The 27,511-nt window shown below is 43.8% G+C and overlaps 1 protein-coding gene across 1 annotated transcript in view; it reads left to right on the top strand.

Moving 5' to 3' along the window:
* RTF1 (RTF1 homolog, Paf1/RNA polymerase II complex component) overlaps positions 1-27,511 on the top strand; it is a 72,971-nt gene continuing 45,460 nt past the window's right edge. Inside the window, exons 1-2 of the mRNA XM_084775281.1 lie at positions 1-219; positions 15,300-15,410. Of these exons, the coding sequence (XP_084631407.1) occupies positions 16-219; positions 15,300-15,410 (315 nt within the window). The 5' untranslated portion in view covers positions 1-15. The remainder of the gene's footprint in view (positions 220-15,299; positions 15,411-27,511) is intronic.

The raw sequence follows: 27,511 nt of genomic DNA, 5'->3' as shown, positions 1-27,511 counted from the left end.
CGGAGCGGAGCGCGCATGCGCGGTCGCCTTTGTGTGGGTCGAGCGGCGGTGGTGGCGGCGGTGGCGGCAGTGGCGGTCCCACTGGCAGGCGGGCAAGAGGGGAGTCCGGGCGGCGTCCGGCGTGGGAGCCGGGGGACCACCATGGTAAAGAAGCGGAAAGGCCGTGTCGTGATCGACTCGGATACGGAGGACAGCGGCAGCGACGAGAACCTGGATCAGGTGAGGGCAGGCCGCGGAGGCGCGGGCCGGCGGAGCGGGAGGGCTGAGTTCTGGCCACGGGAGCTGGGAGCCGCCCGGCCCACCCGGTGTCCTGCCGGCTGCTGCAGCCCCTTCCTGTCTCCCTGCTGAGTCTTAGGCCCAGGGAGCCGGGGCCTGGCCTGGAGACCGAGTCCCTAGGACTTGGCGCCTTGGGCCGGGAGGCGGGGCAGGGATCGGGCTGATGGGCCTCGGGGTTTGGGGTACTGAAGGGGGCCCCTGTCTGCTTGGGCCGGAGCGGGGCGTCATGTCTGCAGGCCAGGAGAGATCCGGGCTGGGCGAGATAGGAAGTATCGTCCGCCAACCCCAATGGCTGGGAGATTTTGGAGGAGGTACAAGGGTGAGAGCATGGGGCGGTGGGAGGGAAAAAAGAGCCTAGAAGGTGTGGACTCTGGTAGATGAAGTTTTTCAGACTAGGCATGTGGACATAGGAGAAACACCCATAAATGTTCCGAAGAGCGTCCGCAGTGCTTGGGGGAGGAAGACTTAGCTGTCGTCTTTTTGGAGACGAGGGTCATTTACGGTAGAAGTAGGTTCCCTTTCCGATGTCAGACAACAAACAAACAAAAACTCTTGGGAGGAGGAAAGAAGGCAGATAACTGACCTGTGGGGCAGTATACAGGGACTGTGACCAAGACCCAAGCCTTTTTTTTTTTTTTTTTTTTTTTTTTGTGCAGCGGCATGGGATTCTTTTTCACTTAAAGATCGGGGAGCAAGTATTGAAAGTGACTTGTGGCCTTAGAGTGTCTTGGTGTAGCCCGCTTTGCATCTGTACTCTAGAAAACACTGCAGAGAGGAAGTTGTACTTGCAGCAGTCCTCTGATGGTCCGAGGAGATACAGAGATTGTTCTCTCCGTGTTTCAGGAGTAAAGGACATAAAGGAAGAGTGTGCAGGATACAATAGCTTTATAAATGGAGTAGATAGAGTACTGAACTCTGAAATTTTGGGTCCTAATTGCTTTCTAGCCGTGTACCTTTGGTCTGCACTGTAAAATAGAGATATAACATCAACCTTGTGTATAAACAAATGTTTATAATAATGTTGGTATAAACTAGAAAGTTCTTTTTGTTGTTGTTTTGGGAGTCCTTAGTAATAGGCCAGAAGTCTCTGGATTAATTGGGGCTTGAAAAGGGAGGGCTTTTAAGAGGGAAGTACTGGTAAGGTTTTAAAGAAAAAGACCCCCTCCCACACACACATTTCTTTGGGATACAGGGTCTTAGACTATAACCTCATCTGTCAGTCTGTCATTGAATTAACCAGTTCTCCCTCCTTGGCCTTTTGAGTTCAAGGGTTACAGGCGTGGGTCACCACACCGGCCCCCCCCCCATCAAACTTTTAATATGGTGGTAGGGAGGTAGGAAAATAACAGGGCCAATAGAAGGCCTATCCAACGACAGGAAACCCTGTTTAGGGATAGGAATTGAGTGAATAAATGGAAGGTATTTGTATTGAAAGGCTTATAAAAATCCACCAAAACTGTATTGCTGTCTATTAAACTTCCAGACTGGCAGGACGATTAGAATTTATTTATATCATACCTCTGTCCCTCTGTTTTGTGGTCTGTGGAGTGTAGAAGTAATCTTTTATATTATATCTGGGTTAAATTAGATACCTTTATTAAGTACTCTATTTATATTGTCACATTTTCAAATCATGGTGAGGTTGACCTTATTTTTCCCACTTTACATAAAAAGAAAACAAGATTAAAGAAGCTAAATAGTACACTAGTAAGTAGTAGAATTGGAATTTAAGCCAATTTAGTACAATTTAAGTACATAAGTTTTACATAAAAATTATAAGTATACAAGTATACTTTGTCTACTACATCAGGTTAGTATAGTCTTTTAGGTGTTCCTAATGCAAAATGAAAATAATGTGGGCTTTTAAAATAATGTTTTGGTTTATTTTTCTTAATTTCTTCTTTAAAAAAAAATGTATATGAGTAGTTGTGCTTCATATGTGTATTTGGACCATGTGTGCACCTGCTGACCACAGAGGGCAGAAGAGTGTGTTGGACTCCTAGCGTGGAGTTACAGTTATGAGCTGTCATGTGGGTTCTGGGAACTACATCTAAATCTTCTGCAAATTTTTGTAATAGTGTGTGTTTTTGAGTAGAGTTTGAACTTAACAGTCCTCCTGTCTCAGCCTCCAGAGTGCTGGGGTGACAAGCTTGCACTATCACCATGCCCAGCTATATCCATCTAGAGAATATAGTTTGGTGGCCAATTTCCATGCTGCTAAAACTCATGTTTTTAAGGTACACTAAACAAGTTGTCAAATCAATTAGAAAGCTTGCCTATGGTGCTGGGTAAAGCCCTCTTAAGGCCTCTGTTTCCAAAAGGAGTGAACTAAACTGTTGTTTTCCTACAGAATTCTGATGAATGACTGGGTAAAATGCTTCCATTGATGGTAGAGATATTTTACCTGATGTACAAAGATCATTTCTAGGGGCAGGAGAGGTAGCTCCGTGGGTAAAAACAGCACACTACTCCTTCAGAGACCCTGGCTTCTCCCCATCACGAGCAACTCCAGTTCTAGGGATCCGACCCCTTCTTCTGACCGGCACAGGCACAAACATGGTACGTAAACGTACAGGCAAAACTACTCATACACACAAAATACAAATAAATCTTTTTTTGAAAGTATTTCTAAACTAGGAACTGAAGGAGATTGCAGCTTTAGATCTAATTCTTTTTTTTTTTTATTTAAACATATTTTTATTGAAAAATAAAATAAGTCATATTACATCTCATTTGCTATCCCATCACATGTTAGATCTAATTCTAAATAGCTATTTGAAAAAAGAATGTAATAATAATGTTGATAGTACCAAAATGATCTTAACAGCAATTCTACCTCTCTTTTAGCTCCTTGCCCGCATGTTTGCTAGCGGATGGGAACTGGATCAGAAGTCCCTTCCTTGCACATTCTAATAGAGGCACCCGTGCCTTCTGGTTTTCTTTTCTCTTGTTTTTTGTTTTTGTCTGTTTAGCACTGTACCAGGCTCTCAGAGGAATCAAAGAGAAAGATCTGTGTCTTCTGGATGGCCTTACTAGAGTCTTTTAGAAGAAATTTATAGTCAACCTGATTTGGGGTCTTAGGAATCCACAAAACATAACCATCGCATCCTGGATCTTTCCTGACTGAGTGGCCTTGCGCTCTGCCACCTAATGCTGAATTTTTATTGGAGGTTTGACACTGGACTTGTTTAGTTCATCGTCCTTCTAGAAAGAACAAACCACAACAGGTCTGCAAGTGTCTAATAGAGTGGTGCACAGTTGGTAAGGAGGCCTTGTTCCTGAGTTTTCTGAGTGGGACTCTAGCGATTATGTCAGAATTACTGAAGCACCTCCAGTTTAGTAAGTATTGAAGGGAAGGTGAGGCAGCAGTGTCCGAAGCCAGCTGGGGCTGTGTATTTAAACTGTAGATTGACTGTAAAGCCGAACCCTGTGTATGGTACATATGTACCTGTTTTAAAAGGCACACATGATCAAGTAAGATGAAACAGGCTGTGGGGTTGAGGCCATAGTTCCCATCTCTGGTCTAGTAAGTCCGTCCCGTCCCCGTCCCCGTCCGTCCCCCCCCCCGCCCCCCCCCCCCCCCCCCGACTAAAGTCCTGTGTTCTATATTTAGAACAGGTACAGGCCAGGCAATTATGATTCATGTTTATGACTGAGACCACACCAGTTGTATTCTCAGCACTCAGGAGGCAGAGGCAGGCAGATCGCTGTGAGTTCCAGGCCAGTCTGGTCTACAAAGTGAGTAGGGCAGGACAACCAAGGCTACACAGAGAAACCTTGTTTAAAAAAAAAAAAAAGGCAAAACAAAACATCAGGTTTATAGCTGAGACCATTTATTAAGACATTATAACTAATTAGGGAGAGAAATAGTTGCTTGTTTTTCCTATAATGTATCCAAGTTAAGGGCATACATGTAAGCTGGAGAGCTGAATAGAGGTGTTTAAAGTGCTAAAGGTGCTAGCTCATTTTAATCTCTAATTCAACTCTATTGGTAAGATGGTTTTTGTATTTTTGTTGCTGCTGCTGGCATTGAACCCAGCACATCATGCATACTGAGTACATGCTTTGCCGCTGAGCTGTATACCTAGCCACTAGAGGTGCTTTTTAAAAATTTATATTTACTTTTTTTTTAGTTTATTTTTTGTACACTGTTGTTTTTAATTTTTTTACATTGGTGTTTTGACTGCATGTACATCTGTATGGGGATAACCCCTGGAACAGGAGATGCAAACATAGTGAGCTGCCGTGTGTATGCTGGGAGTTGAACTTGGATCCTATGGAAGAGCAGCCAGTGCTCTTACTTGCTGAGCCATCTCTCCGGCCCTAATTTACTTGTTTTTAGCTCCATGTGCACTGGTGTTTTGCCTGCACTGTCTGTGTGAGGGTGTTGGGTACCCTGGCACTAGAGTAACAGGCGGTCGTGAGCTGCAGTGTGGTGCGGGGATTGAACCCAGGTGATTGAAGAGCCAGGGTCTTAGCTGCCGGCCATCGCGCCAGCCCTAGAGATTCTTTCTTGAGTCTGTGTGTGTGTGTGTGTGTGTCTGTCTGTCTGCTTTTGCTTATTTGTTTGTTTGTTTGTTTGTTTAGAGATGAAGGACGTCTCATGGAGCCCAGGCTGGCCTCAAATGTAGTATGGAAGCTGAGGGTGATCCTGCCGCCTTCATTTCCTGAGGACCTCTGCTCCCAAGTGCAGGGCTGCAGGTGTGCATCACCGTGCTAAGTGGTGCTGGAGAGGGACTAGAGAGATTTCTGCATATTAGGCAAGCACTGTACCAACTGAGCCTACATCCCCAGTTCCAAAACTCTGATCTTAATGTAAAAAATTGGAGGGTCTTTGTGTGCACACTCATACAAGTGTAACACTGGGAATCAGACCCAAGGCATCACACGTGCTGCGCATGTGCTCTGCCTCTGACCTGTACTTCCCAGCCTTGGAGGATTTTCCGTCTGCATGTAATTTGATAGTGGCCCTGTTCTTATTTTGGCCACATTATTCCCTTCCCATTTTTAAATTGCAGGACACTTGTCGTTGGTGTTTTACTCAGCCCTAACCTTCCATGGGATCATACAGCTGTGGGACTAGCACTCAGGAACCTGAGGGAGGAGCAAGGTTCAAGGCCAGACAGGACTGCATAGCAAGGCTCGCTCTTTCTTTCCTATTTCTTCCTTCATTCCTTCTTTCCTTTCTCTTCCCTCACCCCCTCTCTCTTCACTTGTAGCTAGGCTGCCTGAAACTTAGGATAGTCTGCCTGCCTCAGCTTTGCAAACGCTAAGGATTACAGTGTGAGCCACCACTCCTGTTTTATAGATTCTTTGTTGTTTTTGTTTGTTTGCTTTTGTTCGTCAACTTGAAGTGGCAGCAGTGAAATTTGTTTTTGGTGATGGCCCGGTGGCACGGCCTGAAATCCCAGTCACTCTACTACTCAGGCCAAAGCAGACAAATCTCGAGCTCAGAGCCGCCTTGCGCTGTAGAGTACGCTGAAGGGTAGACTGACTTGGGCAGCTTAGTGAAACCATCTCAAAAGGCAAAGAGAGCCAGAGAGAGGATTTAATGTTAAAGTGCTCACCTAGCATGCAGGAGGCTTTTGGTTCCAATGCCCATACTGAAAAAAAGGAACAGTCTTTATTTTGGATAGGCCACTAGATATTTTCTAGGACCTCTGCTTAGCATTTTGTATAAAGCATTGATATAAAGTATCCTTTTATAAACTTCCTCACAAACTTGGGAAATGTAAAAGTTAAACATTTCATTATTACTGTTTCATGTTAGTCAGAGGCAGATTTTGAAGGCTGTAATGCCACAGTAAAGAGCGGCAGGAGTAACTTGTGAGCTATTAAGTCTGTATAGTAATGTTACAGGGAGCTTGCTGTAGCGAGTTCATTAATTTCACTTGGCTTTTATTTGGAAATGGTTAGAGAAGAGTGAAATCTCTCCACAGCTCTGATTAATTCTGTCTGTCTCTGTCTCTCTCTCTGTCTCTGTCTCTCTCTCTCTGTTTCTCTCTGTCTGTCTGTCTCTCTCTCTCTGTGTGTGTGTGTCTGTCTGTCTGTCTCTCTCTCTCTCTCTGTGTGTGTGTCTGTCTGTCTGTCTGTCCGTCCGTGCCTGTGTGTTCATTCCTGAGATCGAACCCAGGCACTTCAGGTATGCTAGGCAGGCATCTACCACTGATCTCTATCTTTAACCCCTTTGGCAGCTCTGATACCAAAGCTTCTAAGGAAAATATAAAACCCATTTAAAAATCTTTTTCTATATTTTCTTTATTTGGGTTAGGTGCACATGTGTGGAAGCCAGGGTGTATACATGCTCTTTCCTTCCACGGTGCAGATTCTGAGCATCTGGGAATTGAACTCAGACTATCAGGCCTGGAGACATACACCCTTTTCTGCTGAGGCATCTTATCAGCCAAAACTCATTTTAGATTTGGCCCTGTTAGTATATTTATTGTTCATTCAAAAGTAGAGATTGTTGTTTTTCAACAAATGTGCTAGGTTAGATGAACCAGATGGAAGTGTTTGCCATCTTCAAGGACTTTATAGCTAAGGTGTCAGAGAAAGGGCAGACTGCTCAGTGTTGCTCTCTTAAACTTGGATTGCAGGTTATGAAGGAGGGGCGAGTATATGTGGGGCTGTGTAGTGGCCTGGTAAGGATGGCATTTAAGCTGAGACCTGCAGCAGGTGTTGAAGAAGATGAGGAGGAGACTGAAGAATAGGGGTGAGGTGTTCGTTTTTGAGGGACCAGCATGCACAAAAGAAGCTAGGCAGGAAAGACTGAGCCTCGCCATGATGCTGAAAGAAACCCAGAATGAGTGAAGAGGCTGCACATGTGAAACTCAGGGTTGGGGTCTTTTTGCAGATTGTTTTGTTTTTTTGAGACAGGGTCTCATTGTGTAATGCAGACAAGCCTTGCACTCATGGCGGTCCTTTCCCCTCAGTCTCCTAAGTGCTGGCATTACAGATATGAATCACCTAACTTAGCTGTAGGAGCAGCATTTGCTGTAACACTGAGGATGAAGACATCAAGGTAATGGATTACAGGCAATGTTAAGAGTAAAGATGAATAGAAAACTTCAATTTTGTTGGATGTTATAAATATTGTTTCAATAAGCTTTATTTCGTTTATCTATGTAATGGATGTATAACTTACTTTACTGCAAGCTGGGGTTACAAATAAATATTTACTCCCATGTAGTAGTGCTTGCCCGAGTTCCCATTACTCTCAGTTGAAGTAGGATACTTACAAGTGGGAGGCCAGTTTCAACTGTGTAGTGAGGCTTTGTCTCCAGAGACCATGAGATGGCTCAGGTAAGGACACCTGCTACCAAGCTTAATGGCCTGAATTCAGTGTTTGGGATCCACGTAGTAAAAGGAGAGAACCAACTCCTGAAAGTTGTATTTTGACCTTCAAAATGGCACTCAAGCTTACACACATAATAAACAAATAAATAAACATGTAATTTTTAAAGAGTTAAAAGGGCTAGAGAAGAATGGCTCAGTAGTAGAATTCTGGCCTAGCATGTGTGACCCTCAAACACAAACACACACACATGCGTGTGCACACGAGATGGGTGGGGGAGGTCAGTCTTTTTAAAAATGATTTCCTTAATTTATATGCATTAGTATGAGGCTGTCAGATCACTTGGAAGTAGAGTTACAGACAGTTGTGAGCTGCCATGTGGGTCCTGAGAATTGAACCCAGGTCTTTTAGAAAAGCAGACAGTGCTCTTAACCACCGAATCATCTTTCCAGCCTCAGATGGTCAATCTTTATTAGTTGACTGAATTTTGTAATAATTTTTTGAAGATTTATTTATTGTATATGAGCGCTCTATTTGCATAGATACCTGTATGCTGGAGGAAGAGGGCATTAGATCACATTACAGATGGTTGTGAGCCACCAAGTGGTTGCTGGGAATTGAACTCAGAACCTCTGGAAGAGCAGACAGTGCTCTTGACCGCTGAGCCATCTCTCCAGCCCCAGTTGACTGAATTTAGAATCACCTCTAAGAAGCCAGACCTGGTAACATACACCTGGAATACCACACTTGGGAGGTGAAGGCAGGAAGAGTAAGGAACTGAAAGTTATCCTTGGCCACATAGTGAGTTTGATGCCTGCCTGGGCTACATGAGACCCCACAACAAAATCACCTGGGAGATGGTAGGTCTAGCTCTGTGTATATCCGTAAGTGTACTGCAGAGGGTAGCTGAGGCACGAAGCCCTATGCTTTATTTGGGCAGAATCACCTCATAGAAGAGATGAGGGGCAAAGAAAGGCAGTAAAGCATCAGCAAACCCCCCTCTTCTTCCTAGCCCACTCTGACGTGACGCGCCAGTTCTACAGTATTTTAGGCATTTCCACAGTTCCATATTTTTTTCTCCATTTGTAACTACTTTGCTGGAAATTTTAAGGGAAAGTTGCCATATTGAGTGTGGAATTTAAGGAATTGGTCCGCTGTCACTTAGGAAATTAGTACTTCAGAAGGGTTTTGTTTGGTCTGGTGAGATGGCTCAGCAGGTAGAGCCACTTGCCTTAGTCCTCTGACCTGAGTTCAATCCCTGGGACCTGCCCAGTGTAAAGAAAGAATCAACAGCAGCACATTGTCCTCTGACGTCCACATGTGTGCTGTGATATGCATGTGTGTATAAGGACATGCTGGCGTGCACACACACACACAGCAAGTAAACAAATATAACAGTAAAAACAAAACAAAAACCCTTAAAAACAGAAAAAGAAGGGTTTTGCTCCCCCCCACCTTTTTTTTTTTGAAGTAGGGCTCATAAATCCCAGAATGGTCCAGAACATGTAGCCAATGACCTTGAACTTCTGATCTTTCGCTATGCCTCTCCAGTGCTAAGATTGTAAGTGTGGTTTCTGTGATGTGAGGGAGCAGTCCTATGACCTGTACACGCTAGATAAACACTGTGCTCTGTCACCGCCTTTCTTTTTTTAATTACCGGGATTTTTATTCTGTTTGTTTTAGTGTGTGCATGCATGTGAAGGTGAGAGGACACCTTTTGGGAACTGGGTTGCTCTTTCTACCACACACATCGCAGTGATGGGGCGTTGGTTGTCAGGCTTGACAACAAGCACCTTTACCTGCTGAGCCATCGCTTCACCGTACCCCACTTTCGCTTTCTTACTCTTATTAAATAACCAGTGCCCAGGCTTTGAATCAGGTTCCTCTGCCAGTGTCTCTGTGAGAGATGAACAACGTTCTGTGGATTGCTGTTCTTTCTTAGCACCTCTTGGGGCTGCCAGTTCTCTTCAACCCCATGCCTGCTGCCTTCAGACATAATCCCTACTCATGACCCTGCTGTGCAAACCTTTGATATACTTTCTTTTTACTCCCACCCACCTCATTTCATGCCCCTACCCGCTTTGCTTGCTTAAACATCAGTGACAGTTTCTCTGAGTTCTTTGACTGAAACATTATCAGCTTTATGGCCTTAGCTGCCCTGGAAGCTTCCTCCCTTGGGAGCCTCATATCCCCTCCTTTCCTCTCTGAAAGTTTCTAACCTCAGCCTTCAGAGAAGCCTGTTGTGCTCTCCTTGCTGCAGAGAGGCTCCTGTGTTCTTGATTCACTTCCTTCTGAGCACCTAGCTTTGTCCACTGATTTCCTTATTTTCTTGCCTGTCTTCTACTCTGAGTTTGTCCTTTGTATGTGGACCAGTTTTTAAAAAACTGATAACAAATCAGTACAGATATCAAATAAATCACCCTTAAAAATCTCTTCATGTTGGGGGCAGAGAGCTGGCTAAACAGTTAAGAGTACTTACTACTCTTCCAGAGGACCCAAGGTTGGTTCCCAGTACCCTTGTCAGGTGGCTCATAGCCATCTGTAACTTCAGCTGCAGGGGATCTGACATCCTCTTCTGTCTTCTGTAGGCATACATACATGGCGCACACACACACATATACACACATGTAAATAAAAATAAAAACATTTCTTCGTATTGTGGAGGCATTTCATTGGCACATAGTTCTAGCCATCTGCACCTACAAGCCCTCATTAAGATATAAAGAACTAAGCCATAGAGTACTTTGGGAGGAGGAGCTTTCTGTGTTGAGCTCCGGGGCAAGTTTTCACACTAATACAGTCTTTGTTGTCTCTGTACTATCATTGTATTGTAGCTAGTGTGCTGCACGTGTGAAAGTGTGCTTATCAGCTACGTTTGCTCATTAATGGAAAGCCATTTGTTAGGTTTTTAGTGTAAAGTGGAACTTTTGTTTTTGTTTGTTTGCTTGTTTTTAATTGCTACAGGATCTTGTTCTCTGGCCCAGGATGGTGTGGAAATTCTTTCAGTCCCAGGCTGGCCTCAAGCTCGTGTCATTTTTTCCTTCTTGAGTCTTCCAGGTGCTAACGTTACAGATTTAGGGGTGTGTGTGGACACTTGTGCACAGGTGTGTGGAGGTCAGAGGACAACTTAAGGTTCTAGGGAGTGAACGCAGATTTTCAGGCTCAGTGTCTGGTTCCTTTTATCTGCTGAGCCATCCTACCAGCCGAGTTTTTAGTGATTTCTAATGAATATCTACTGAATGTAGTAGCTACTATTTCAGTGAAGGACTTGATTGCAAGCTGTAGTCAAATTTCATTCCTGTAATGAATTATGTCACTTCTTCAGGAGAAAGGATGTGCTTAGCTCACAGTTTTGAAGGCCAGAAGCCCACAGCATGGTACAGACTCAGGCTGCATCACACCGTAAGAGACATGAGTAGTCCATGTGTCTGTCTGCTTACAAAGCTGTCAGGATTCAGGCATAAAATAACTTCCAGAGTACCGCTTATGCACATCATACCCAAAGGGACATCTTCTCTTAGTACCATCAAGTTATCCTCTGTGGATTAAACTGCTATACGAAGCTAGGTGTTGTGGCACATGCCTTTAGTCCCGGTGCTAGGTAGACAGAGCTCTGTGAGTTCCAGGCCGGCCAGAGCCACATAGTGAGACTCTGCAAGAGTTCAGGGAACAAAGCATATTCAAACCAGAGCACAAAGCACCTGAATGTCTGTTACAATGAGTTGGTAGTAAACCTGAAATTCTGCAGTCCTCACAGCAAGGCGAGATTGCTTAGCAGGTACAGGTGCCTGCTGCCAAACTTACAGCCTGAATTCACTCTCTGAGACTCAGGTGAAAGGCCCTGAGGAAGGAGAGAACTGGCTCTCACAGGTGGTCCTTTGACATCGCGGCCTCACTGTGTACACGCACATGCATACATAAATGTAGTAAATGTAAGGTTAGCTGGGCAGTGGTGGTGCATACTTTTAATCGCAGTACTTGGGAGGCAGAGGCAAGCAGACCTTTGAGGTCAAGGCCAGTCAGGGCTGCACAGAGAAACCCTGTCTCGAAAAACAAAAACAAAGCAACAATAATAATATAATGATACTTTTTTAATGTGCCGGGCGTGGTGGCGCACGCCTTTTATCCCAGCACTTGGGGAGGCAGAGACAGGCGGATTGCTAGGAGTTTGAGGCCAGCCTGGTGTACAAAGCGAGTCCAGGACAGCTGAGGCTACACAGAGAAACCTGTCTTGAAAAAAAAAAACAAACAAAAATGTAAGTATATAATTTTGCATGTAGGGCAGTAGTACAGGCCATCAACAAATTCAAATACAGCCTTAGATTTTTATCCAAGTGGAATAGAAACTATGAATATGAAATTGTGCCACAGGTGGAAACAGTCAGAGTGGTTTTCATCTGGTAGGTGATAATACACTGAGGTGCATTCATTCATACAGTGGGATGACATGGGGGGTTTCATTTGTTGTGATTTTAGCTCTGGCTGTCCTAGAACTAACTCTGTTGACCAGGCTGACCTCAGACTCACATAGATTCACCTGCCTTTGCCTCTGGAGTGCTGGGACTAAAAGGATGTGGCTAATCTTTTTCTTTTTAGTTTTAGTTTTTGTTTTTTGAGACAGGGTTTCTCTGTGTGGCCTTGGCTGTTCTGTACTGCTTCAACAATAGGCTGGCTTCAAACTCACAACAATCCGCTTTCCCCTGCCTCCCTGAGTGCTGGAATTAAAGGCGTGTGCAGCTGTGCCTGGCCCGACTCTTAAAGCATTAAGTGTAAATACTCTGCTATGTATTTGGTCTGTAGGAATTACCTCTGGTCAAAGAGGGATGTTCTTGTGACTTCTGGCCTTTCCAGAATCTAATGCTCGTTCTCCAGTGACATGAGAAGAGTGACAGACATCTCATGACTGCTTATGTAGAAGAAGCATGTCAGCTGATAATCTCAGGTCATTTTCTCATTCTGGCCAAGGAAGAACGGTACTCCTAAAATAGAAAGAGACTGGCAGACTGGTAGGAGAGAACAGGTGCTTTGTAGCAGCCTGCTACTTTAAAGTCTGTCCCGCACTTCACTTCTAATTGTTTAGCACTACTGTCATCAAAGATCACTACTGCCAATATTGATTAACTGCACTGTCTCTGGCACAGCAGAAAATGTAGACCAGTAAATCATGAGCCAAGTACGTTAGAAACCAAGATGTTACTGCCAGGTTCAAATTCTGTTCTCATGTACTAGCTGTTGCTAAGGGTGTTACACAGCTCAGAGACTTTGGTTTTTTTTTGTTTTTGTTTTTGTTTTTTTTGAGACAGGGTTTCTCTGTATAGCCCTGGCTGTCCTGAACTAGCTTTGTGTACCAGGCTGGCCTCGAACTCACAGCAATCCACCTGCCTCTGCCTCCCGAGTGCTAGGATTAAAGGCATGTGCCACCATGCTGGGCCTATGCTGCTTTCAAAAATGTGTGTATAAGGGCTGGAGAGATGGCTCAGTGGTTAAGATCACTGATTGCTCTTCTAGAGGACCTGGGTCCAATTCCTAGCAACCACTTGACAGCTCCCAACTATTGTTTTTAAAATTATCTGTATTATCAGTGTTATCAGTAGGTCTGGCTAATGATCAATGAAGACAATGGTACTTGTTATATGTTAAGATAACCTGGGGTAGGGCAGATACTAATGCTCTAAACTACCTCCCATAGTGGTGCAAATATGGGGTCCCTGCCCCAATCCTGTGCCATCTGCTTCTACCAGTTTCTATCACGCTACCTCCCATCCTTAATCCCAAATACTTGCTAATGTTCTTCATCTGGGCGGGATTCTCCACCCACACCAGCCATGTGTTTCTCTCCATCTAAGCCATGGCGGCCTTCCTCCTCCTCAGGTCTTTCTCCTTCCTCCTCGTGGCCGTCTTTCTTCTTCCCTCCTTTCCCTTCCTAGGATTCTCTCCCCTCCCCCAACCTCTATCTCCTCTGCCCTGCCTACGTGGGATGGCTTTTTATAAATCAAAAGATGGGTCACAGAGACAGCAAGCAGTAATTAGTGTCAAAACACATCAGACCTTTCCCCAACACCCAACTGTCCTAACTCCAGTTCTAGGGAATCTCACATCCTCACACAGACAAACATGAATGCAGGCAAAACACCAGTGTGCATAAAATAGAAATAGATAGGGAAATAGATAGGTCATTTTTTAAAATGTGTGTAAAATTGTGTGTTTGTATGGTGCATGTGTATGGGCTAGCACGTGTGGAAGCCAGAGGACAGCTAATGGAGTCTGTTCTCTCCTTCCACTGCTTGTGGCTTCTGAGGACCATCAGGCTTTCACAGCGAGCACTCGTCAGCCCTCCAGATGCCTCTTCATCTCTAATGGGAGTGATAGCAATAAGTATTGTGGGTTGTTGTGAGGAGTAAGTGTCAGGTGCTGAGGAGAGCGCCTGGTTTCTAGTAAGAACAGTCTAAGTCTCAGCCGCTATTGTTGTTGCAGAGAGTGGAGCAAGAGACCCTTTGTCGTGTTTTTGAGTAGCTGGACTGAGTATATGGGAGAAGTAATGATAACACATGTGACAGCGGCAGCACCACCACAGCCACCCCTTGTATTTAAACCACCAGCGTGGAGGTAGTGAATGGGAGTGTTGGGATTGTTGGTGAGAGTTCTGGCCAGCGGGGCTGGAGAGATGGCTCAGCAGTTAAGGGCGGTGCTTGGTCTTCTGGAGGACCTGGGTTCAAATCCCAGCACCCACATGGCAGCTCACAAGATGGAGTCCGTAACTCCAAGATCTGACTGTGTTTGTTTGTTTGTTTGTTTGTTTGTTTTGAGACAGGGTTTCTCTGTAGCTTTGGCTGTCCTGGACTCACTTTGTAGACGAACTCACAGTGATCCACCTGCCTCTGCCTCCCAAGTGCTGGGATTAAAGGTGTGCGTCACCACCACCCGGCCTGATCTAGCATTCTTTTTTCTTTTCTTTTCTTTTCTTTTTTTAAATTTATTTACTTATGTATACAGTGTTTTGTCTGCCAGAAGAGGGCACCAGATCTCATTATAGATGGTTGTGAGCCACTAGGTTGCTGGGAATTGAACTCAGGACCTTTGGAGGAGCAGACAGTGCTCTTAACCTCTGAGCCATCGCTCTAGCCCCTGATCTGACATTCTTACATAGACATAGATGCAGGCAAAACAACAATGCACATAAAATAAAAGTTAAAAAAAAAAGACTTATAGCTAGCACACATCCTACTTACTGTGTGACACTGGATTATATATCGGAAATATACCTCTTTTTTAATTTATATTTCCAAAATACAAAATTATCTCAGAAACTTATAGTTTGTAAGCTTATTAGATAGAATAGCCACAAATGCTAATTTTAGTATGAAGTAGTATAGAAGATCCTTGGAGTATTAGCCATCTGTCATTTAAAACATGAAGCAGATTATCTTTGCAGACATAGCTCTTGCCACTCAATACAGGTGGTCAGTACTTGGCAGTTTAGAGAGGGACCTGAAAATTTGAAGACAGCTCTAATTCCATTTCCTGTTTACTTGGCTCTCTCAAGAGAGGGCAGATTTTGAAGCTTAAGTTTTATACGTGAATACTGGTGTTCTGTCTGCTCATGTGCTCAGGGCTCATGAATGTGCGCTTCAGCCGAAAGCACAGGTATATAGAAGAGATCAGGGAGAGCAGACATTTCATTATACTTTTCTGTTGAGCAAAACTGATGTGACTATTTCTGCCCAATTAGGAGCTCTTGTCCCTGGCAAAGCGGAAGCGTAGTGACTCCGAGGAGAAGGAGCCTCCTGTGAGTCAGCCTGCAGCCTCTTCAGACTCAGAGACGTCGGACAGTGATGATGAGGTGGGTGTGGAGGAGCTAGGCCTGTGTGATTGACAAGCATTTGATGAAGATTCTGGAATTGGTGATGCCTGATGACTTTGCTTCCTTAAACTAAGGCCTATAACTCAGGACCTACAAAAACTTGGTAGGAAAAAGAAATTGTGATAGCATAGCTTTGAATTATTTGCCTTACATGGTGGGCATTCTCTCTATTGTAGAAGGGCCAAACATTAGTCACTTTTTTTCTTCTGGTTTTTTGAGAAAGGGTTTCTGTGTGTAGCCTTGGCTGTCTTGGACTCACTTGAGGCTGGCCTCGAACTCCCAGAGATCTGCCTGCCTCTGCCTCCTGAGTGCTGGGGTTAAAGATGGGCACCATCACTGCCTGGCCATTAGTCACCTTTTTAAAAAGCCATCTTTTAAATACTGCTTTCATGTTAGAAAACAAGGTCTAATAATATCTAATGCTATAATCTCAGCATTCAGAAAGCTGAAGCAGTGGGATCAAGAGTTCAAGGCCAGCCTGGGTTATGCAAGACCCAGTCTCAAGAGAAAAATAAAGAAAAAATGTATATAATGTACTTATTTTAGTAGTCAGTACTTGAGATACAAAACTTTCTTTGGGAAGATTGATTTGCCATCCCTCAAAATGATGGGGTTAACTTTAGAGGAAGTTAAACACTAAACCAAACAGCTGTCATTGTCTAAGCCAAGGCAGTTTTCTCAAATAGTCCAGTAGCGAAAACAAAGCCCTAAAGCATCAGGGTGGTGGCTGTGGGGGTGTGGGGGTGTTTGACTTGAAGAACCTTTGTCCTTAGCGATTTCCTAGAAGAGAGATTCTGCCCTCTTTCTTCAACCTCTTAGTCTACAGTTGAGGCAAATACTTCAACAGCAAATTTTAATGCTTATCTAATAACACGCAGTTTAGTTAACACTGGAGCAGAGTATTCCCCAGCTTCCATTGTCTGTACACTGACAGCGCCTGCATTCTGATTGGCTGTAGTAATGTTCTCTTAGTCTTAAATAATTCACTAGACCTAAAATGCTCGCCACAGCAAGAGATAGTAAATGTCTGTTTTTCTTTTGTTTCTTTTATCTTCTTTAAAAGATTTATTCATTTATTAAATACACAGTGTTTTGTTTGCATGTACACCAGAAGAGGGCATCAGATCTCATTGTAGATGGCTGTGAGCCACCATGTGGTTGCTGGGAATTGAACTCAGGACCGCTGGAAGAGCAGGCAGCGCTCTTAACCTCTGAGCCATCTCTCCAGCCCCATGTCTGTTTTTCCATTGCAGGGACTGGAATTTATCTCAATAAAATTACCTGATCTATTATAAAATTTGTGAGGCCTATGAACTAATTTGATTTTGAGTTTTGTTTTTGTTTTTTTTAGTGCAGTTTTTTTTTTTAACGATGCAGAAAAAAATCCTTGTTTTGTTCCATTTATTCGTTTTGAGATGTTGTGTTTCTCTGTCGCCTTGGCTGGCCAGGAATTCACTGTAGCTGAGGTTGACCTTAAACTCCTGAGCCTTCTGTCTCTACCTCCCAAATTCTGGGGTTAGAGGCGTATGCCACCGCACCCCTACCCCTAGTATGTCAGCTTGACAGCATCGGAGTCCACAACTGGTGGCCGAGTAGATCCAGTGACACATCTTTATAGTTAGGGTTTCCTTTGTTCTAGTCACACAAGCATTTTTTACCTTAGCCAAGCATGGTGACCCTAACATTGGAGAGGTTGAGGCAGGGCGATCTTGAATTGAAACTAGCTGAAACTATCTATCCAGATTCTCTCAAAGAAAAACATTCAAACAAACAAACAAAAACCCCAAGACATCACCCTTTACCTCAGCTATTTATGTACTTAAGGAGGAAAAGCTTGACTTGACAGCTAAGTTGCACCCTGTCCACCATGGAGAGGGGTTTGGAATAGCGCCCCCCCATGTTCTTTTTAGGGTTTAGTTTTAATTGTATATCTATGTTTGTGTTATATGCACATGATTGTGAGTGCCTGAAGGGCCCAGAAGAGAGCGTTAGATCCCCTTAGGCTGGAGTTACAGGTGGCTATGAACTTCCACCTGGGTTCTGGGAACAAACACCGGCCTTCTGGAAGAGCAGCCAAGGATTCGCAACCACTTAGCCATCTCTTCAGTACCCCATACAAAGTAATTAATTCCTGCTGCCGCCCCCAGGCCCACAGGCTTATTGCAGCTCTGTCTGATGGGGAGTAGCAAACTCTCTGTTAAGTATTCTGAAAGCTCATCTTTCCACCTAGCCCAGTACAGAAGACTCAGGGTTAGAGCAAACGGTTTACTGCTTGGACAGTTAGGAGGTGACATAAAGAGTTGATTTGACTTGTTTTATTTTCATATTTCATTCTAATCTGGCACCAGAGAATTTATTGATACCATGATCCAGAATTAAGGTTGCTATAGGTCGTTTAGGTTGGCTAGAGAATTCCTGGAGGATCCATGAAATCTGAGAAGGGGCTGTTGTCTTTTCCCTCTGCTGAACTGATTGTCCATCCACACATCTATCTGAGGAGAAATAGTACTAGTACTGTGCTGCATCATTTCTGCTTTGATTTTACATCTTTGCTACTTGCAAATTAGCCTTTTAAAATTTTTTGGTTGTTGAAGTGGCCATCCTCAGTCAGATGGAACATACATGTGCCAGAATCTTCCTGGAGTTTTTTCATATATGCTCCTTTATTTTTGTCTTTTTGTTCCCCACCCCCTTTGTTCATTGGTTTGAGACAGGGTCTCAATATATGCAGCAGTCCTCCTGCTTCTATCTCCAAGTGCTGGGGTTGTAAGTATAAGCCATCATACCTGGATACTTTTGTCATTAGTGAATCATGAATATACATTTAAATTTCTTTCTGGAGGTTGGAGAGATGGCTCAGAGGTTAAGAGCACTGTGTTCTTCCAAAGGTCCTAAGTTCAAATCCCAGCAACCACATGGTGGCTCACAACCATCTATAGTGAGATTTGGTATCCTTCTGGCCTGCAGCATGTGTCAGCAGCATACTGTATAAATAATAAATAAATCTTTTAAAAAAGAAAGAAATTTCTTTCCTTAATTCCAGAGAGTTGGCTCAGAGATTGAGATTGAGTGCACAGTCTGCTCTTCGAGAGATCCTGAGTTCAATTCCCCCAGCAACCACATGGTGGCTCATAACCATCTATAATGAGATCTAATGCCCTCTTCTGGTGGGTAGGTACACATGCAGGCAAATGTTGTATACATAATAAATAATAAACAAACAAACAAACAAATCTTAAAAAAAAAAAACAACCCTCAGGACTTGGGAGGTAGAGCCAGGCAGATCTCTGTGAGTTTGAGGCCAGCTCTGGTCTATAGAGTGAGTTCCAGGATAGTCAGGGCTACACAGAGAAACCTTGTCTCAAAAAAACAAAAAACAAAAGCAAAAGCAAAAAGAAAAGGTTTTGGTCCCCTTAGAGAAAATTGATAAGGACAGATAATGTCAAGTTTTTTTAATTTTTATTTATTCTAGGTGCAGGTATGTGTGTATGCACCTTTACCATGATGCACACGTAGTGGTCAGTGGACAACTTAAAAGAGAAGTCGTTCTTTATTTCTTTGTGTGGCTTTCAGGAATTAAACTTACATCATCAGACTTGGTAGCATGTGCCTTTAACTTGCTGAGCCACAGAGAACAAGAATAGCTAACTTAAAAGTTCAATGGGAGTTGAGCATGAGGTGGGGGGTGGTGGAGTGGAGGGCACACACCTGTACTCCAGCACTTGGGAGGAGGGGGGTGGGGTGGAGGGCACACACCTGTACTCCAGCACTTGGGAGGAGGGGGGTGGGGTGGAGGGCACACACCTGTACTCCAGCACTTGGGAGGAGGGGGGTGGGGTGGAGGGCACACACCTGTACTCCAGCACTTGGGAGGAGGGGGGTGGGGTGGAGGGCACACACCTGTACTCCAGCACTTGGGAGGAGGGGGGTGGGGTGGAGGGCACACACCTGTACTCCAGCACTTGGGAGGAGGGGGGTGGGGTGGAGGGCACACACCTGTACTCCAGCACTTGGGAGGAGGGGGGTGGGGTGGAGGGCACACACCTGTACTCCAGCACTTGGGAGGAGGGGGGTGGGGTGGAGGGCACACACCTGTACTCCAGCACTTGGGAGGAGGAGGCGACATGGTCAAAAGTTCAGGTCATCTTTACGTACATATCAAGTTCAAGGCCAGTCTACCACATGAGACCCTGTCTTGCTGGGGCTGGGTTGGGGAATGAATGAGTAGTTTGTCACAAGGAGAAAAGCATTCTGATTTTAGAGCAAGTTAATAGCTACTTAAATGATACAGGGAGGCGTGAAAAAGAGAGAAATCACAACATCTTCCCATTTAGAAGAAGATATATGCACTAGACAGTAAGTATAAGAGCTAACAGGTGAGGAAATAAGGGGATTGCTGCTGCTGTTGTCTTCAGAGACAGGTTTCTCTGCATAGCTTTGGCTGTCCTGGAACTCTCTCGCTCTGTAGACCAGGCTGGCCTAGAACTCACAGAGATCCACCTGCCTCTACCTCCTGAGTGCTGTGATTAAAGGAGTGGGCCACTACAGCCTGGCCCATAAGTAAATGTTTTATGTTTAGTATTTGTATTTGTTTGTTTGTTTGTTTACATTTAAGTAATCTATTTTGATTATATCTCAGTTGTTGTCTCCTCACTTGTATCTTCCCGTCCTGGTCCCCCCCCTTTCATCCTATTCCCCTCCTCTAGGTCTGTGACAGAAGGGGACCTTGTCCCCCACTATAAGATCACAGCCTATCAGGTCTCTTCCTAGTAGCCTGCTAACTCTTTCTCTAAATGTGACCAGTTCTCCCCACCAAGGGGAAGTGGTCAAGTAGGGGGCACCAGAGTTCATGTCCAAGTCAGTCCCTGCTCTCCACACAGCTGTGGAGAATGTGGTGTCTGTTGTCTAGACCTGGAGAGGGTTCTGGGTTTACTGTATGTACTGTCCTTGGTTGGTACAGTAGTGCGAGCTGACCTGCCTGGGTCCAGATCTGCCAGCCTTAATTGTCTGTTTGTCTGTCTGTCTTTCTTTCTCTCTCTCTCTCTCTTTCTTTCTTTCTTTCTTAAGATTTATTTATTCATTATTATGTATACAGTGCTCTGCTTACACATACACCTGCAGGCCAGAAGAGGTCATCAAATCACATTATAGATGGTTGTGAGCCACCATGTGGTTGCTGGGAATTGAACTCAGGACCTCTGGAGGAGCAGTCAGTGGTCCTAACCTCTGAGCCATCTCTCCAGCCCAATGGTCTTTCTAATGTATAGTATTTTTTTAAGGGGAAACATTAGATTTAGTAAATATATTGCTGTATTATTTAGGGTAAATAAGCCAAAATAAGCAAAGCTTGCCAGGCGATGGTGGTGCACACCTTTAATCCCATCACTCAGGAGACAGAGGCAGGTGGATCTCTGTGAGTTCAAGGCCAGGCTGGTCTACAGAGTAAGTTCCAGGACAGCTAGGGCTACACAGAGAAACCCTGTTGTGAAAAACAAACAAACAAACAAACAAACAAATAAATACGCTGGAGAGATGGCTCAGAGGTTAAGAGTTCAATTCCCAGCAACCACATGGTGGCTCACAACCATCTATAATGTGATCTAATGCCCTCATCTGGTCTGCAGGTGTACACGCAGGCAGAGCACTGTATATGTAATAATAAATAAATAATTAAATAAGTAAAAATAAGCAAGGCTCTTTCTGTTTCATATGGACCAAGTCTCAGAAGCTGGAAGGAACACTTCAGTGGCTGAAAGTCATAATGTTGGACTGAATGTGTAGCTCACAGTTAAAGTACATGCTATCTGTGCTTGAGGTTCTGGCCTAGTGCTTAAGAAGAGCCCTTGCTACAGCGGGGGTGGTGGGTGGTGGGGTGGAAGGGGGTGGGGGTACACACCTTTAATCCTAGCACTGGGGAGGTGGAGACAGCCTTGTCTATAGAGGGAGTTCCAGGAGAGCCAAGGCTATACAGTGAAACTTTATCTTAAAAACAAAAACAAAAACAAAAACAAAAACAAAAAACCAAAAAGGAGCTTTTGTTATTCTAGCAGATCTGGATTTGGGTCCCAGCATCCGCATGGCAGTTTGTCTACTATCCCTAACTACAACTGTAGGAAATTCGAAGCTCTCTTCTGGCACCCACCAGGTACTCTGGTGGCGTAAATACATACACATAAAATCTTTTTTAAAATTAATTAAATTTTATGTGCATTGGTATTTTGCCTACATGCATGTCTGTGTAAGGGTGTCAGATCTTGGAGTTATAGACAGTTGTGAGCTGCCATATAGGTACTGGGAATTGAACCTCGATCCTTTGGAAGAGCAGTCAGTGCTCTTAACCGCTGAGCCATCTCTCCAGCCCCATAAAAATCTTAATAACATGACAAAATCAAAAGTTTTCCAATCCTACATGAGACACTTTCAGAATCCTTTTTAGAAACAACTAGATAAGAGAGAAATGCAAATTCTCCCTTGTCCTCAGTTTTTAAAAAAAAGTTCTTTGGATGCCCTACATTTATTTTTTCAGAATTGAAAAACAGTTAAAGTTTAAAAAAAAAAAAAGGCTGCAATTACTATTAGAACAATAATTATTATTTGGTTTCTTTTTTTAGTATTTGATTTAAATTTTTTTAATAGTTAACTTTTGAGTCAGGGTCTCATATAATCCAGGCAGGCCTTAAACTTGCTTTGTAACTTTGAGCTTCTGATTTGTCTCCCTCCAACTCCCAAATGCTGGGATTACAGGCATGTGCTACCACACTTAGAGAGAGCTACTATATATTAACAGTGTCATATATAGCTTTGTTTCCAACATTTTTGAGAAGTAAAGGCATTTGGCCCAGTCCTGCAATTCAGCCTTTGTCACTCTTGTGTCTTTCCCAGAACTTCCCCCAGCCTTTCTATGTTTCTGTCCATGCTCCCCTCGCAGGCTCTGCCTCTTCTTGCTTTTATCTATTTCACTTTTTCTCCCTGAGACTTCTGCCTTCTCTTTCTCTTACCCACCTGCTTTTTCAAGCTCTTCACTGCCACTACTTAACACTTTTTATCTCTGGGTGCCTACCCTAAGTGCACATCTTAGCAGAAGAAAATCAGTAGAGCTAGGTATGCAGTACATAGGAGTAACCAAAGCATGCTGGGTGCTAAGGCAGGGGGCCACGAGTTCAAACCCAGATTGGGACGCATACAAAGAGCCTATCTCAACAGCAAAAGAGTAGAGCACTTTGAGAAAGATACAACTTTTACTTTTAAATTCACTTAAAAGCAACTTTTTGGGGAAGTTGGTCTATATGGCTGAGAGCATTTTGTTCTTGTTTTACCATATAGATAATGATTAGCATATGCTTCCAATAAAGACTGATACTGCTTCCTACCAAACAGAATATTACTTACAGTATTAATTATCTTTTACTTGTCTCTGTATCACTTCTTTTGACTTTTGGCAAGCTATGTGATTACCAGATTTATTTTCTTTCTTTCTTTCTTTCTTTCTTTCTTTCTTTCTTTCTTTCTTTCTTTCTTTCTTTCTTTCGTTTTTCGAGACAGGATCTCTCTGTCTTGGCTGTCCTGGACTAACTTTGTAGACCAGGCTGGCCTTGAACTAGCGATCCTCCTACCTCTGCCTCCCGAGTGCTGGGATTAAAGGTGTGCGCCACCACTGCCCGGTGAGTACCAGATTATAAAGTATAGTAGTACCTTTTCTACATTGATTCTGTACTATAATGGAAAGAAGAGAAAGCTAGGCTGTTTTTCATGTTCTTTATAAGATAAATGATGTTTATTTAGTGTGTGTGTTGTGTACACATGTCACAGCATTCATTGTGGAAGTCATAGAACAGCCATTCATCATGTGGGCTGTGGGGGTCAAACTCATATTGTCAGGTTAGGCAACAAACAACTTGAACCACAGAGCCACCTCTAACCCCCGCCCCTTTTCAAGATAGGGTTTCTCTGTATAACGTTGACTGTCCAGGACTCTCTTTGTAGACAAGGCTGGCCTCGAACTCACAGAGATCTGCCTGTCTGCAACTCCTTTTTCATATTCAGGAGGGGGGGAAAATCAACTTCAGGAGTCATGTTATGTTAAATACTTTTGTTTTGGCCACTGTCAGAATCTGTAACCATGAATACAGAACCTTTTGGACAATTGCTTTGATTTCAGCACAAAAAGGGAGAGAAGAAGGGAGAAAAACAGCTTCGATAGAAGTTCTCTCTTTTTTCCCCCAGCATAAGATAGTACATTGCATTTAAATTTAACAGGGATTTTGTTTTGGAGACAGGGTCGCTCTATGTAGTCCTGACTGCCCTTGAGCTTGCTGTGTAGACCTGGCTGGCTTCGAATTCACAGAGGTCTGCCTCTGCCTCCTGAGTGCTGGGATTAAATGCCGTGTGCCACCACTTCATGCTGTTTTGTTTCTCTCTCTTCTTTCCTCCCTCCTTCCCTCCCTCCCTCTCCTTTTCTCTTTCTTTCCCTTCCTTCCTTCCTTCCTTCCCTCTCTCCCTCTCTTTCCTTCCCTCTCTCCTTTTCTCTTTCTCTCTTTCCTCTCCTACCTCACTCCCTCCTTTACTTCTTTCTTTCTTTTTTTCTAGACAGGGTTTCTCTGTGTATCTCTGGCTGTCTTGGACTCACTTTGTAGACAAGGCTGGGCTCAAACTCACAGGGATCTGCCTGCTTCTGCCTCCAAGTGCTGGGATTACAGGCGTGTGCCACAGGACCTGGTGAACTTTAACTTCTTTTATAATGCTTTTTATTTATAATTATGTGTGTGTGTGTGTGTTTGTGTGGTATGTGCATGTGAGTGCAGTACTAGTACAATCTAGAGACATCAGATCTGGAACTGGACTTACAGACTGCTGTGGACCTCCTGATGTGGGTGCTGGAATCAGGTCCTCTGCAAGAGCAGTATGTACTCTTTTTTTTTTTTTTTTAAAGATTCATTTATTTATTTATTATGTATACAGTATTCTGCCTGCATGTACACTTTCAGGCCAGAAGAGGGCATCACATCACATTACATTATAGATGGCTGTGAGCCACCATGTGGTTGCTGGGGATTGAACTCGGGACCTTTGGAAGAGCAGGCAGCGCTCTTACCCACTGAGCCATCTCTCCAGCACACAGTGTGTACTCTTAATCGATGAGCTCTCTCTCCAAGTTGAACTTCTGATCTTCATGTCTCCAGTTATGATCTGCTGAAGATCAAATCCAGGGCCTCCTGTGTGCTAGTAAGCGCTCTGCACACAGTTAGAACACAGCATATAATGAGACCTTTGTTATCCTGTCTCCTTTTAGTCTCATGCTACCCTCAGTGAGCAGTTAAGTCAATATGTTACTTTTATTTTATGGGGAAGAAAACAGTCTCAGGTTAAAGGCTTGGCTCTTCCCTGGTTCTTTTGACCCATTTTCAGCACTCTTTGTCACTAGCCTAGCTATTATTCTTGAACACTGTTTACTTGAAATGTTTTTATTTTGCATATAAATTCAATTCAGAACCAGCATGGAGATCCATGCCTGTATTCCTTGTGTAGAAGATGAGGCAGGAAGATCGGAAGTTCAAGTTCATTCTTGGCTAATGCAGTGAGTTTGTGGCCAGTCTGAGCTACATGAGACCCTAGCTCAAGAGGGCAGAAATTAGCTCAAAGAGCTAGAATGCCTTCTGCTCTGGATTCCAAGACCTAGGCGGGTAGGTGTTTTTGCCTCTTAGAGATGCTGTCTGAAATCTTCAAGTTTCTTTGTTCTGCCTCCAGAATAGTCACAGTACTCAGTATGTCAAGGCTACCCAAGTCTCAAGCAATCGCTCCCATCCTGTGTTCCATCCCATCTTTTGTCTGAATGTTTGGAAGGAAACTGGTCCCAGGCTGCTTGTAACATCCACATGTCCTCAGGATGATATGGCATAGTATAGTACACGCCTTCTGATTTGTTAATTAACTGCTGCTCATTAAACTGTTAACCTCAATGAGAGTCAGGCTGCAGTCTTGATTTATTAAGTGAGAAACGTCTTCCCTCTAGGCTTTATTTTGGGCTTTCTTTGCTGTGCATCTATATAATCACTTGCATACAGTCTGCGTAGGAAAGCAGCCGGATATCAGGATGTATGGGAGTGCTGACTGACAACCCAGTCCTCCTCCTCTCCTTGGTGGTTTGTGGGTAGCCAGCACGGGGGCTGCTCTGGCCTCTGTACTCAAAGTTCAGGGCCCTTTGAATGGACATAAGGTTGTGTTTACTCTTCAATTTCTATGGCTCTTTTAATCTTCAGGAAAAAAGTAAACAAAACACAAAGTTCAGAAACCATGACTTCTCAGCTACGCCCTTTTGTGGCTGGCTGTTAATATCTAGAAAGCCTTCCTGTCAAACATCCAGGTCATATAAAATCCCATAATGTTGAAGGTCTTAAAGGTCATCTGGACTCCCATATTCCACAGAAAAGAAAATAGAGGCTTGTGGGGTGGGGTGTGGGGTAGAGAGATGGCTCAGTGGTTAAGATAACTGTCTGCTCTTCCAGAATCCTGAGTTCAATTCCCGGCAACCACATGGTGGCTCACAACCATCTATAATGTGATCTGGTGCCCATTCTGGCCTGCAAACATACATGCAGGCGAAACACTGTAAACATAATAAATAAATAAGTCTTTTAAAAAAATAGTTGCTTGGACTCGTGACAGCTGTGGTAGAGCTCCCCCTTCACTATTGCCTCCGTCCCCTCAAAGTCGTAAGATGCAGCTCATGTCCTGTACTTCATCCTAAATGGACAAAACACCAGAACATGAGTTCTGCCCTGTTTGCCGCACTGCACGTACTGTCGGTCACACTCGGACTGTGAAAGACTTCGTTCTCCGTCTGTCATAGTCAGGGGAATGAGGGATTTGAAGGGATAGGCAAGGAGTCCCTAGCTGAAGGGCTGGAGAATATTTCTATATTGTTTCTCTTGCCACAAAGTCTTGACTATCTTCATTTATACTTTATTAGCATCTGTATTTTGGGAGAATGGGTATTGCACAAATATTAAATATTTGTGCATAAGCAAAAACTAGGACTCTCTGATTCATTATTTTTAAAGATTTATTTATTTATTATGTATACAGTGTTTTGTACCAGAAGAGGGCACCAGATCTCATTGTAGATGGTTGTGAGCCACCATGTGGTTGCTGGGAATTGAACTCAAGACCTTTGGAAGAGCAGCCAGTGCTCTTAACCTCTGAGCCATCTCTTCAGCCCTGATTCATATATTTTAATGTAAAAACTACAAATATCTATCTTTCAGGGGCCAAAATTAAAAAAAAAAAAATCTTTGGATAATAATTGGAGCTCTTTGAGTCTTTCTTACTGAAATCCTTAGATTTTAAGTGTGCGTTTATTTTTGGGTAGTGGAAATATAGGTGATTCTCCCCACTCTAGTGTAGGAACTGAACAAAGGGCATTGCAGGTGATAGTGTTCACCGCTGACCTTCAGCAGAAAATGTTTTTTAAAACAACTTTTTATTAACTTTGTGTGTGCATTCCTGTGGGCATGCATGAGTCATAGCATGCATGTGGAGGTCAGAGGACAACTTAGGATTTGGCTTTCCTCCCACCATGTGAGTTCTTGAGATTGAACTCAAGTTGTCAAGCTGGTGTTTTCATGCACACCAGAAGAGGGAATCAGATTCCGTTATAGATGGTTGTGAGCCACCGTGTGATTACTGGGAATTGAACTCAGGACCTCTAAGAGCAGCCAGTGCTCTTAACCACTGAACCGTCAATCCAGCACCCCCCCCCTTTTTTTTTTAAGATTTCTTTTTAGGTGTAATATTCTAATTACCCTAAAGGTTCACACATTGCTCTGTTGGTTATTTTCCTTTGGTGTCATGGAGCTCACTGAGCCAGCCTCCTTGGGCGAGAAGGGTAGCTTTGCCATCTTCTTTTGAAAACTGTTGGGCGAAAACCAGCCGATACCCTTTTCACATTTAGGTTTAGCAAAAAGCCCTCTTTTAAATCAGCATTTACATTTCTTCGGTTTTTACCCTTGGTTTTTGTACCTCTCCATAAAGCACTGTCATATTCAACAGATGGGGGAGGGGCAGTTCCTGGGCTCAGGCTTAGG

Source organism: Acomys minous (assembly GCF_964271855.1).
Source record: "Acomys minous genome assembly, chromosome: 3".
NCBI lineage: Eukaryota > Metazoa > Chordata > Mammalia > Rodentia > Muridae > Acomys > Acomys minous.
This window is presented reverse-complemented; position numbering and strand designations above follow the sequence as displayed.